Source organism: Schistocerca nitens, chromosome 7, assembly GCF_023898315.1.
Source record: "Schistocerca nitens isolate TAMUIC-IGC-003100 chromosome 7, iqSchNite1.1, whole genome shotgun sequence".
Taxonomy (NCBI): Eukaryota; Metazoa; Arthropoda; class Insecta; order Orthoptera; family Acrididae; genus Schistocerca; species Schistocerca nitens.
Genome location: NC_064620.1, coordinates 326,653,897 through 326,667,394, shown reverse-complemented (window position 1 = coordinate 326,667,394; position 13,498 = coordinate 326,653,897). Strand labels below are relative to the sequence as shown.

General features: G+C 40.7%; 1 protein-coding gene across 1 annotated transcript in view; it reads left to right on the top strand.

Moving 5' to 3' along the window:
* The window catches only part of LOC126195084 (protein borderless), a 444,253-nt gene that overhangs the window by 413,604 nt on the left and 17,151 nt on the right, over positions 1 to 13,498 (top strand). Inside the window, exon 10 of the mRNA XM_049933546.1 lies at positions 2,797 to 2,832. Coding sequence (XP_049789503.1) covers positions 2,797 to 2,832 — 36 coding nt within the window. The remainder of the gene's footprint in view (positions 1 to 2,796; positions 2,833 to 13,498) is intronic.

The following is a 13,498-nucleotide window of genomic DNA, read 5'->3' as shown; positions in this document are numbered from 1 at the left end:
TTTCGCCACTGAAGGCACTGTAATGGGAGGAATAGAAATGGTCACACAATCGTAATTTACGACATACTACTCAAGGTCTCTGGAATATCCAATGGCGCGTGGGACACCACCTCCATGCTGTGAGGCTAGAGCAGGTCAGTATTTCAGAACTTATAACTGGAAACCCCGTTCGCACCGTTGTATTCCCCCGCAAATCGAACTCGACGAGTCACTGTGGTCGTCGCTATTCTACTTTTGCAATTAGAGTAAGATTGCAAACGTAATACCGCCAACTTCAGTGCACCTAGTGATCCGCTTTTCAAATAACCGTGCACCGGACAGACATATATCTGCGGGAATGTCAGCAAAGGCGTTTCTGATGCGATAGATCATGTCTTCACGGCCTGTTGGCACTTTCTGGTACGCCTTATCTTCTAAATATCCCAGCAGAAAGAAATGTGGCGATGTCCAGTACGCGACCTAGTGAGCCAATTAATAGGGCCACCTCTGTCAATCCACTGACGAGTGTAAATACCTCCCGTGCTACAATTGCGTAATGCGCTGGGCAACCGTCATACTGAGATCAGATTCGTTTTCAGACGTCCGTGGCAACATCCTGCAGTATTACCGGTAGTTCCTGTTCCAGAAACGTTCAGTTTTGCTTCCATTCAACGTGCCGTCGATGAAATACGGTCCAGTGAGTTTGTTCCCCATGATGCCCCACGACACGTTAACCGACCAAGGACAATAATGGTCAGCTTGCCGTAATCAGTGGGGATTTTCTACATCCCAATAATGCATGTTATTCCGGTTAACGCTACCATAGTTTGTGAATGTAGCATTTTCGGCAAAGAACAATGGGGTCGTTTGCATTTTTCGACGTGCCCATTCACAAAACACTGCCCGTTTATGGAAATCGGCGCCATGAAGTTACTGATGCAATGACGCATGGTATGGATTGCTTATGATGATGCAGTATTGCGAGAGTACTACCTACGGACATACCGGAATCGCAATGTAGTTGCCGGGCACTTATCCGTCGTTGTAGGCAACGGCCTTGCCGCAGTCGATACACCGGTTCCCGTGAGATCAACGAAGCTAAGCGCTGTCGGGCGTGGTCGGCACTTGGATGGGTGACCATCCAGGCCGCCATGTGCTGTTGCCATTTTTCGGGGTGCTCTCAGCCTCGTGATGCCAATTGAGGAGCTACTCGACCGAATAGTAGCGGCTCCGGTCAAAGAAAACCATCATAACGACCGGGAGAGCGGTGTGCTGACCCCACGCCCCTCTTATCCACATCCTCTACTGAGGATGACACGGTGCTCGGATGGTCCCCGTAGACCACTCGTGCTCTGAAGACGAAGTGCTTTTTATCCGTGGTTGTGGTGCACTGCCGCTAGTACAGCTATTTCATTGGCTTCTCCTGTTACTTGTTTTCTTCGTTTCCTTTTGCCGGTCTGTACGCTGCCATCAGACATAAAGGCTTTCATAACCTCTTGAAAGAACGAAACCGAGTGATTCTCTGGAAAACGTTCGGCATACGAGGTAACAGTAGCCTCAACAGTTTTTCTTGTGTGGTTGCACTGTCCACTTGCACGTCTACTCTCCAAATGGTAGTTGGGTGTGCAAGCAATAAACACTGAACAAATATTCTAATGATTAGAGCCGCTCTCTGTTCTACGTCTGCACGGTAGGTACCTCCGGTCCCAGTGCCTGTTGCGATACATCGTATAGTTTCGAGTAGTCACCTGTTCAGAATGTCGGAGGAACACAACGTCGCGAACGGGATTTCCAATTAGAAGTTACGAAATATTGTACTGTCCTACACCCACAGCGTGGAGGTGGGGTCCTACCTGCCTTCGGATATTCAAGGGCCATTGAGTAGCATGTCTAAATTACGGTTGTGTACCCGTTTCTGTTCCTCCGATTACAGCGCCATCTGTGACAAAACGAAGAAAATACTTCAGACAAAACTTCTGTATATTTTGCAATCTGCAGTAAAAAATGAATTCCCATGGAAAATTTCAAAGCTGCCCCTCACCGACCGCGCACTGGGTCTACAGCTGAAATGAACACCGTGAACACCCTGACTGGGGGACACAAGCGTTTCTGCTTGTTAGGTCAAATTAAACACTATAAAGCGGTGCAAGCTGGGTAACCGATCTGTCAGAATGCGACTTATCCCAAACTCAAAAACGTCCAACCAGTCATTTTCTCTCAAATTAACAGTTTAGGACTCTTATATCATTTGGAGCTGTCCTACCATTCGAATCCGAAACCATTTGGAGAATCCTTACATAGAAAGTGTGCTATACTAAGTCGTGTTGCTACTATAAAAATTTCCTTTGAGAGAAAGAAAAAATAAATGACATATTTAGAGGCTTTAATTGCACGCTCGTAACATAAAATTTCAATAAAATGTTCTTCAAATGAAACACCCTAGAGTAAAACTATTATTTACGTCATCATTCATTACATCATAAGAAACCACAAATTATTCACTTACCACAAATACTTTGAACTAACAAGCTCTCACAAAAATTCTCTGTAAATGCTGTTGTGTAAAGTTGCCAGATTAATGTCACTTGAGTAAGATACAAATGAGTTTTACCTAAAAGACAAGACATCAAGTATTTTCCCACAAAATTAAACAATGATCGCTGGAAAAGACGAAATGTCAATGCAGATATTTCGATGAAGTTTGTTTGAAATAAACTGAGTACGTATATTCAAAGTGTAAGGCAATATTGTTACACACTTTACCAGTCCAGCAGCATAAGGTGTTTCTGGGACTGACATACTAATCTCATTTTTCAGGTAGTCCGGTCCACAACAGTTCGGCACAAGAACTGGGTAAGTAATGATGGACGTAAGTACTACAAATAAATTCAGTTTTATCTTCTTTTGATGACAGTTTACGGAAATGAAATAACTTTCACAAAAGGCCTTTTTTATAGACTTTCTTAATGGTACTGAATGATTTGACTAAAAGTTTACGTTGTGAAGTCACTACACACGATGCATTAAATAGGACAGCACAAATCCTTCAATAGCAATTGGGAAAGCGAAAAAGAATAAGACATATACGTTACTGTCTAGGAACGTGCCTGGATCTATGTTTCTGCATTAAACAGTACGAGTATCGACTGTGTATCTCTTGCTCGAGCTTTAAGAGTGTGTCCGTCTATATTTTCTGCAGGAAATGGTGTCGAAAGAAAAGAAGTTACAGTCGTTCTGTTGCAGTTCGTTAACCGTTAAAGATGAGTCGGTCCGTTGCAGTATTTTAACCATTAAAGGTGGATGCTAAGCAAGTGAGACTTGGTGTATTTCTAGTTGGCTTACAAAACGATTATTTGCCGAGAAAACTATTATAATACAGAGAAACATTTGCGGAAAATTATTTTCTGCGGCGAGTTGCAGCTGTCCCTTAATATAAGCAAATACATTGTAATGTGTATGAACACAATAAATACCTCTGTAACGGGACGTCACTGTTGGTGTGTCAATCGATCTATACTTGATAATGAGGTTTTGAGCGTTAAACATAATATGATAGTAACTTAGCCAGAATGTCAATTAACTGTATAATTCCGCGATTCATGATAAAAAACGGAGATCTTAACTGGGTTCAAATCATGTTTATACGGTTGAACCGTTTTCACATGACAATTCACTGCAATATTACAGCCATAAAAGGGAAATTTCATCGTCATGCATATCGAATAACAGAATTTGATCTGTAGAATATGAATCAGGTCTTATGTTTTATATAGGAAGTATGCGCGAAAAGTAATCGGTGTTTTCGTACTGAAGTTTTCATTGATTAATACTGTGTTGCCTCACGCTTTCCCGACAGACTGGTTGTAAATATGGTTCTCGGTAGAACGAAGTGGCGTGCTTAGGACGCTGGTCCACAGAGCACGAGCCATATCGGACTCTGGCAGCTTATCTGATGAGCTACCCCTACTTCTTACCGTATTTTTAGAGAATGGATATTCTGAACGGGAAATCCACCGTGCCCTGCACCCCGCACGTGGTAGAGCGAGTGAGAAGCTGGAAGAAAGTAAAGAACAAAGAGAAATGGTCGTTTACCCATACATCGGCAGTGTTTCTTCGATAATAAGATGATTATTGGAGAAAAATAAAGTAAAATGTGTATTTCGTCCGCCAATGGCTCAAAAATGGTTCAAATGGCTCTGAGCACTATGGGACTCAACTGCTGTGGTCATAAGTCCCCTAGAACTTAGAACTACTTAAACCTAACTAACCTAAGGACATCACACACATCCATGCCCCAGGCAGGATTCGAACCTGCGACCGTAGCAGTCGCACGATTCCGGACTGCGCGCCTAGAACCGCGAGACCACCGCGGCCGGCCCGCCAATGAATCACAAAGCTCTTTTACGCTCAGTGAAAGATGATCTTCGTTGAAGGGGACATTGTATGTCCTATGCTGCCAGTGTTAAATTATCGAATTTTGTGACCCACTGTGTTGAAAATCCTTTAAGACACCAACTTACAATTTTCCATAATTATTGAATACACCTTTCTAGATAGACTGAACTAGAATTATTACTAAACTTGTATTGTGGGGCATGGTACCTTTTCTTTCTCAAACACACAATTTTTTGACAGAATTTTGTAAATAAATGAGTATAATAACAAAAGAACTCAGGATATTTTAAGTATTCTAGTTCCATATGTGTTGAATCTCACACGTGGCATGCTGTGAAAATTTCATGTCTCTACTATGTGTACGCTTTTAGAAAATGGGTCATTTATTGGAAAAAATGTAGTTCAGAGATACTGAGGTTTAAAACTTTTTATTACAAATTCTTATACAGACTAACATTTCTGCGTCTTTTATGCACTAGAATTGCCCTGGCCCATAGTCTGTGTATTCTTCACTGTCACAACAGCCCAGTGCCTGCCTCCTCCTTTCCTTTCTGGCTTTTTCTGTCACTTGCTGAGCAGCTAACTCTGATCCACATACACGAAGCTCATCCAGTTCCCGCAGTCCTTTAGCTGTGTTCTGTCCAAATCTTACCCCTAACTTCTCCAGAACCTCAAATCTTTCGTAGTTCCCACCATTAAAAGTTATTACAGCATCAGACGCTGCTAACCTTAGTCATAAAGCCAACAAATACATTTTTAGCACACGGCACCACACACAATATTATTGAAGGACTCATTCACATTCTGGGTCTTCCCATATAAACACTTCTTTAGTAGCTCAGGATTTGCCAAATCTCTGTAAATAAGTTTGATTGCCTCCATTATTGCCAAAGGAAGAGAATGTTTATGTGTAAATTCATGCAAGGCGCCAGAAAATTCAGCATGCGTATATTTACACCAAGTGTTTTGTGGAGGTGGACACAAAGCATGACATGGCTTTTCATTGGTTGATATTCGATGAAAGAAAGTGCTCCACACAGCTCTTTTCATCTTCTCTAAATTGTCACAGTTATCTCTAATGGCCTTCCCATAATATGTATAAAAGGCAATAGAAGTTATCTTACTACAAAAATAGCCGATAATCACACTCAACGAAAACTAATATCAGAAACAAAGGACTGATTTGTTTGTTCGTAATGCCAACTTCTGAGACGTAGCAGTGGTAAAAAACAAAGCAATTCACAGCCTTCTAGACTGTGTAGTTCCCAAGATATAACTGCTCAACTGTGGCAGTATATGTGCGGCCACGAAATTTGGCGCTTTCATACCTGTGCAGTTTTTGTTCTGACTGTCGTAAGTGGGAGGCGTCGATTGCAGCTGGAGCAGCTTGTTCGCCGAACCTTAAGATGTCGGACAGTTCGCCGACAAAAGTTTTCTCAACGACATTCGACGTCTTACCCGAGAACCATATTTACATGATTAATACTATTTAAATTATTGTTTTTGATCCGAAAATAGTTGTCTGATTCGAGGCATTTTACCCCTCTACTTCGATTCAGATAGCTCAAGAATTTCGAAAAGCTTTTTTTAAAAAAGCATCTAAAATCAAGCGTTGCAGGGTTTCCATTTCAAGTTTGGAGACAGTGTTCAAATGTGTGTGAATTCCTAAGGGATCAAACTGCTGAGGTCATCGGTCCCTAGACTTACACTCTACTTAAACTAACTTACGCTAATAACAACACACACACACACACTCACGCCCGAGGGAGGATTCAAACCTCCGGCGGGAGGGGCCGCGCTATTAGTGACATGGCGCCTCTAACCTCGCGGCCACTCCGCGCGGCTTGGAGAGAATTCTTGACGGCACCTGCACCCGCCAGACGTATAACTTCACCGTGAACACATGACATGTAAGGGAAGCGGTAGTTGAGAAGAGAGTGAAAAGGAACTTCCTCCTGGCAGATTAAATCTTTATGCCGGACCGGAACTCGAATGCAGGACCTCTGCCTTTGGTGGGCAAGTATTTTATTAATTTGAGCTACCCAACGGCATCTCATTGCAAAGCCTCAGAGCTTTACTTCCGCCAGTACGTCTTCACAGACTGAAAAATTCGTTCAGTGTTGATAACTCTTGCCTGTTTTTATTAAATCTGTACATTGAGCAGACAATCAGACAATAATGGAAACCAAGGAGAAAATTAGAAAGGGAATTAAAATTCACGGAGAAAAAATAAAAACTCTGCAGTTTGGCGATAGCACTGTAATTCTTTCAGAGACGGCAAGGACATGGAAGAGCAGTTCAACGGAATGGATAGTGTCTTGAAAAGAGAAAATTAGCATCTACAAATATAAAACAGGGGAAATGATATTTATTCGAATTAAATGAGGTGACGCTGAACGGAACAAATTAGGAAATGAAACATTAAAAGTAGTAGATCAGTTTTGGTATTTGGGCAACAAAGTAACTCATGACGGCCAAATAACAGAGTATACAAAATGTAGTATGGCTTTAGGAAGAAAAGCGCTTCTGAAAAAGAGTAATTTGTTAACATATAAATTTAGGCGTTAGCAAGCTTTTCCTGAAGGAATTTGTCTACAATGTAGCCTCTTATGAAAGTCAGATGTGGATAAGGAACAGTTCAAACACGAAGAGACATGAAGCTTTTTGAAATCTGCTGCTACAGAAAAATGCTGAAAATAAAATGGGTTACGAGGAGGTACTGAATAGGACTGGGGGAGAAAGGAACTGACGGAAATGTTTGAATAAAGACAAGGGATGAACTGACACGACACTTCTTGAGGCATCAACGAATCTTCTGTTAGGTAACTGCCAAAATTGTTGGGTGTTGTAATCGTAGAGGATGAATATAACAAGTAAAACGGTAAGCAGGTTCATGAGGATGTAGGCTGTAGTAGTTATGCAGAGATTAAGAGGCTTACACAGACGAGACTATTGTAGAGAGCAGCGAACTGGCCTACGAACGGAAGGCCACAGCAACAATTTCATGACAACTGTGGCATTGTGCCACTGGGAAGTTTCAGTGATACTCGGCTGCTCCGCAGATGCGCTGGTTCCTGGTGCCAGACACGTGCAGTGGCGCCAGCCAGATCGTAAACATGTCAACTCAGACAGTTACTGGCGCCTCGCATCTTCCTCTCATGCGACCTCGCTCTGTCCCCGACCTGCCTACCTGACTTCAGAAATTCGGCCGAGGTCCGTCCCTGGAAAGGGTGCGATGTAACACTCGTTCCCTTACAGCCAGAATTATTAAGATCGTCGGGAGAAGTAACCACGACAAAGCTGCGGCAACTGGTATGTAATATGTATGAAATAGGCGAAGTATCTTCGGACTTGTGATGAATATATCAGTCTCAACACAGAAGAAGGCCTATGGTGACAGCTTTATTATCAAAACATGATTGCATAACACTAACACCAATTACGTTTCTTGAAGGAATGCCGTTCCAGTAGTTATGAGAAGGTCTATGGTTGAAAAAATTATCTTTAAAATTTTTTTTTCTCTGGCACAATCGCACAAAATTTCAAATTTAAATAACTGGTCCCGGCCATCACCAGCCATTGTCAAAGCTACATGAGAGAAAATGCAATGAAAATAAGGTAAATGAAGCTCTACAGTTTCCACAGAAATTAAAGAATATAAAATACAAGAAAAAGAAGTAGTTCCCTCCCAGATGTATTGACAAAAACAATTGTATATGGAGATAAATTAGCACTGTATTGTGTATAAAGGCTAAATGCTGGCAGGAGTGTAGCTAACTATTCATGTGTGCTCTTGCACATACATTGGATGTACTTAAAAAGAATTAAAAACTACACACATTGGTGTTTTTAGTCAAGATAATAAACAAAATTGTATTAAAAATGTGAAAAGTTTATCGTATTTTAACTACAAATAATTACATATAAAGGTTAATTACCTAGAGAACGTGTACCTATTCACGCACCTTGATATATTTAACATTATTATATATATATATAACTATATATATTTAAAATCATTGTAAATGAAAAGTGTCAGATTGATGACGACCTTGTAAGCCGAAAAACAGTTGAGAAAATAGTACTTTAGTACGCATACAATATTTGGTTTTCATTTATAATTATTTATTTGTTATACCAAGAAGCAATGGAAGAATCAGTTGACACATTTAATACCGATCAAAAGTGCACATTAGCGTTTTTAGTCAAAATAATCTTTAAAATTTCATTAAAAAACGTGTGGCATTAGTTACCATGTTTTAAGTACAAGGAAATTATGTAAAAATATTATGACTACACAGAAATTGCGTTTAAAAAAACATATCTTAAAAGCATTTAAAATTTCAAACATTAAGTATTGAATAAAGAGAATCTTTTTACATAATTAATGTGATTAGAGACCTGAAGAAGGATCTGCAATACCATATTGTATGGTTGATGCATCCCACACGACACCTCATTTTTATTATATGTCTGTAAACATTAATATCAAAAGAAAACATTGGATGTGCGCTGGGACTCCAGTGATTTGTCTGGTTAAGTGAAGCAACTTATTTTCATTTCATTTCAGTCTTCTAGGGGTGAAAGTAGTCGGTGATGGCCAAAACATGTAATATGCGTTTGAAATTTTATGTGATTTTACCAGAAAATAAAATACTTTAACGTGAATTATCTAAAAAAGATGGAACTTCTGACAGAAACCGTCTTTGTGGACGACAAAATTGTATCAAGGAGAAACATAGCAAAAGCCATTCGATACTGATCCTGCTACTTACCTGGAAAATAGATTGAAGGAAGACAAACATTTACCCTGTAGCTTTTCGTAATGTTGACTGGAAATGAACTTTTCGAGTTTCTGAATTTATCATGTCCAAAGCCAAGGACCTGCTTCTTTTTTGCTGGACTACACCTAACCACAGACTGATATGTTGTACATCCTGGCTGCAATGATTGTCTCACCCCATAAAGGAGTTGTGTTCTGTAATACACATCATTTCATAATCATGGCAAGCATCTGAATACATGCAACGAAACTGTGTAAGATGAAGATTAGTGTTGTACTTCTCAGATAATTTTAAAGCCGTTCATAACGTAAATTATTATTCACCTAAGACCGTATTAACAAAACTTGCCCAATCTGAGTTGGATAGTGATTTTTCAAGACGCCGCTTCCTTCTCGTGCATATTTCTTGCAAACTCGTAAACATCGTCGCTCTGAAGTTGAGGGTTTACCGTTGCCGAAAGGAAAAGTAACCTCTCGATATCTGAGACACACAAGCAAAAGACAACGAATTTGAATGAACTTTGTGCGGTGTATTGTACATATTTCAATGAGAAGCTATATGTGGTCATGTTGTTGTTGTGGTCTTCAGTCCTGAGACTGGTTTGATGCAGCTCTCCATGCTACTCTATCCTGTGCAAGCTTCTTCATCTCCCAGTAGCTACTGCAACCTACATCCTTCTGAATCTGCTTAGTGTATGCATCTCTTGGTCTCCCCCTACGATTTTTACCCTCCACGCTGCCCTCCAATACTAAATTGGTGATCCCTTGATGCCTCAGAACATGTCCTACCAACCGATCCCTTCTTCTGGTCAAGTTGTGCCACAAACTCCTCTTCTCCCCAATCCTATTCAGCACCTCCTCATTAGTTATGTGATCTACCCATCTAATCTTCAGCATTCTTCTGTAGCACCACATTTCGAAAGCTTCTATTCTCTTCTTGTCCAAACTATTTATCGTCCATGTTTCACTTCCATACATGGCTACACTCCATACAAATACTTTCAGAAAAGACTTCCTGACACTTAAATCTATACTCGATGTTAACAAATTTCTCTTCTTCAGAAACGCTTTCCTTGCCATTGCCAGTCTACATTTTATATCCTCTCTACTTCGACCATCATCAGTTATTTTGCTCCCCAAATAGCAAAACTCCTTTACTACTTTAAGTGTCTCATTTCCTAATCTAATACCTTCAACATCACCCGACTTAATTCGACTACATTCCATTATCCTCGTTTTGCTTTTGTTGATGTTCATCTTATACCCTCCTTTCAAGACACTGTCCATTCCGTTCAACTGCTCTTCCAAGTCCTTTGCTGTCTCTGACAGAATTACAATGTCATCGGCGAACCTCAAAGTTTTTATTTCTTCTCCATGGATTTGAATACCTACTCCGAATTTTTCTTTTGTTTCCTTTACTGCTTGCTCAATATACAGATTGAATAACATCGGGGAGAGGCTACAACCCTGTCTTACTCCCTTCCCAACCACTGCTTCCCTTTCATGCCCCTCGACTCTTATAACTGCCATCTGGTTTCTGTACAAATTGTAAATAACCTTTCGCTCCCTGTATTTTACCCCTGCCACCTTTAGAATTTGAAAGAGAGTATTCCAGTCAACATTGTCAAAAGCCTTCTCTAAGTCTACAAATGCTAGAAACGTAGGTTTGCCTTTCCTTAATCTTTCTTCTAAGATAAGTCGTAAGGTCAGTATTGCCTCACGTGTTCCAGTATTTCTACGGAATCCAAACTGATCTTCCCCGAGGTCGGCTTCTACTAGTTTTTCCATTCGTCTGTAAAGAATTCGTGTTAGTATTTTGCAGCTGTGGCTTATTAAACTGATTGTCCGGTAATTCTCACATCTGTCAACACCTGCTTTCTTTGGAATTGGAATTATTATATTCTTCTTGAAGTCTGAGGGTATTTCGCCTGTGTCATACATCTTGCTTACCAGATGGTAGAGTTTCGTCAGGGCTGGCTCTCCGAAAGCCGTCAGTAGTTCCAATGGAATGTTGTCTACTCCGGGGGCCTTGTTTCGACTCAGGTCTTTCAGTGCTCTGTCAAATTCTTCACGCAGTATCGTATCTCCCATTTCATCTTCATCTACATCCTCTTCCATGTGGTCATAGAGACTAAAATATTGAATAACATAAATACATAAAAAATCGTTTGAACCAGCAGCAATAAACATAACTCGAGTATCGAAGCTGCAGAAGTAAACAAGAAGTTGGAGCATCTCTTGAAGAACAAATGTTTGTTGAGGACAAACCTCACTTTCAAACTCTGGGTCAATAGAAATTCATCATGGAATCAGTAATAAATTTCTGGCAGCGTAATTTAGCTACTCGGCAGTACCCAAGTACTGGGTCAGCCTTAACTGGACTACATTGCATTACCCTCATTTAACTTCTTAAATTTTCCTTATAATCTCATTTCAAGACGTTATCCATTCTGTACAACTGTTCTTGCATGACCATTGCCGTCTTCAGCAGAATTACAATGTCATCAACAAACTGCAGAGTATTTATTTATTTGTTTCTTCCAAACATTAATACTCTTTATAAATTTCTTAATTTTTTAATTTTAATTTTTATTTATTTATTTATTTATTCTTTGCTGCTTCCTCACTGTATAGACTGAGTACTGCTTCTCTTTCATGTCCATCGCTTCTTAAACCGAATCTCTTTTCCCTGTACAAGCTACATTTAATTTGTGCTACCTACAGAACTTCAAATCACTAATTCAAGAAGCTTTCTCCAATTATGGAAATACAAATGCTGAAAATGCTGTAAACGTAGAATTGCCTTTGTTTAACATTTTAAGGTACGTCATAGGGTCAGTGTGGCCTCGAGTGTTCCTAAATTTCTTGAAATCGCTAACTGATATTCGTTGATGTCGACTTTACCAGTTTTTCCATTCTTCTATAAATAATTTTCGTGAGTAACATGCAACTATGACGCATTAAGATTATGGTTTATTAATGTTTACAAATGTCTCTACCTGCCTTCCTTGGAAGATAAATTCTTACATCCTTCAAGTCTGGCGTCTGTCACTTGCCTCATATACAATGTATTTCAAAGTATCAGGCAATTACGGGTGGTTGGTAACAACATGGGGGACAACTTGTGAACAATACAAATTCATCCGTAATGCTTCTAGGCGACGCCATGCAGTGTTTAAGACTGGCTATGTCCATGAGAGGCTGCAGAGTGTAACCCCTCTGCAGTGAGCTGACTGAAAAGTAGGGTACCAGCAGCGTCATTGTACCTTCCTCAGCACCTTTAAAAAGTTCGCAAAAATATTGGCATTTGAACATATTCGCGTTTTTTATGCTGAGGAGAAGGAGATAGTGGCAGGGAAAAAGAGAAGGAGATAGTAGACCGTGATTGTGGGACAGAAAGAAGGAAGGAGACAATTGCAGTGAGGCAGAAAGAGAAGGACACAGTCGCAGTGGACTATAGTTGACAGTGACAGAACAAAGCTAAGAAAAGAGTGGAGGAGACAGTGCCAGAGGGTGAGGCAAAAAGAGACAGAGAAAGCGCAAGTGGGTGAGAGCCAGTGAGAATGAGAATGTACAGCGAGGAAGAGAGAGACAGCGACAGTGATGAGAGCCAGCAGCAGTGGGAATGAATGAGATAGCTGTAGGGAGAGAGAGCAAGAGGGAGACTGACAGTGAGAGGAGACGGTAGTGGCAGAACAGAACGAAGGGGCCGTGGCTGTGACACAGCAGATAGTGACAGACAGACACAAAGAGATAATGACAACGAGTTGGGCTGAATAAGTGGGAATGGGCAGGTGGGAGTGGACGAGTATGAACGAGACAGCGATGGACTAGTGGATGTCGGCGAGTTAGGGTAGCTTGAGGGAGGGGGAGATGAGTTGCATGTTGAAAAGAGGATTTATTACTTCTCAGTCGGTTTCCTGCTGCCACTGTCTCCTCTCTCAGCACAAAAGTGCATGATATATTCGCATGGAAAAATTTTTGGAAAATTTTTAAAGTTACAGAGAGGTGGTACCCCACTTATCAGCCAGATTCTTTTAAACAGGAGCATATTCCCATTTTTGTGTTCCGCTAGGAGCATTTTCCCGCTAGTTTTGATTTGTTTCATTTTCTTTCTCATGCCAATGCTTGGAGGAACCAGCCATGCCTCCTCATGTACTAAATCCTGAGGCTGAAACCTGCATGGAATTGGAATATAGGGGCGGAGATGCTAGCCAGTGGAGGTCTCCTTCCTTGTTTTCTGGGAGGTGAGGGATGTGTCGTTCAGCTCTCCTTTCAAACTTGTTGACGGGACGCGTTTTAAAGGCAGAGCCGAACTTACCGCAATTCTTAAAATCGTGC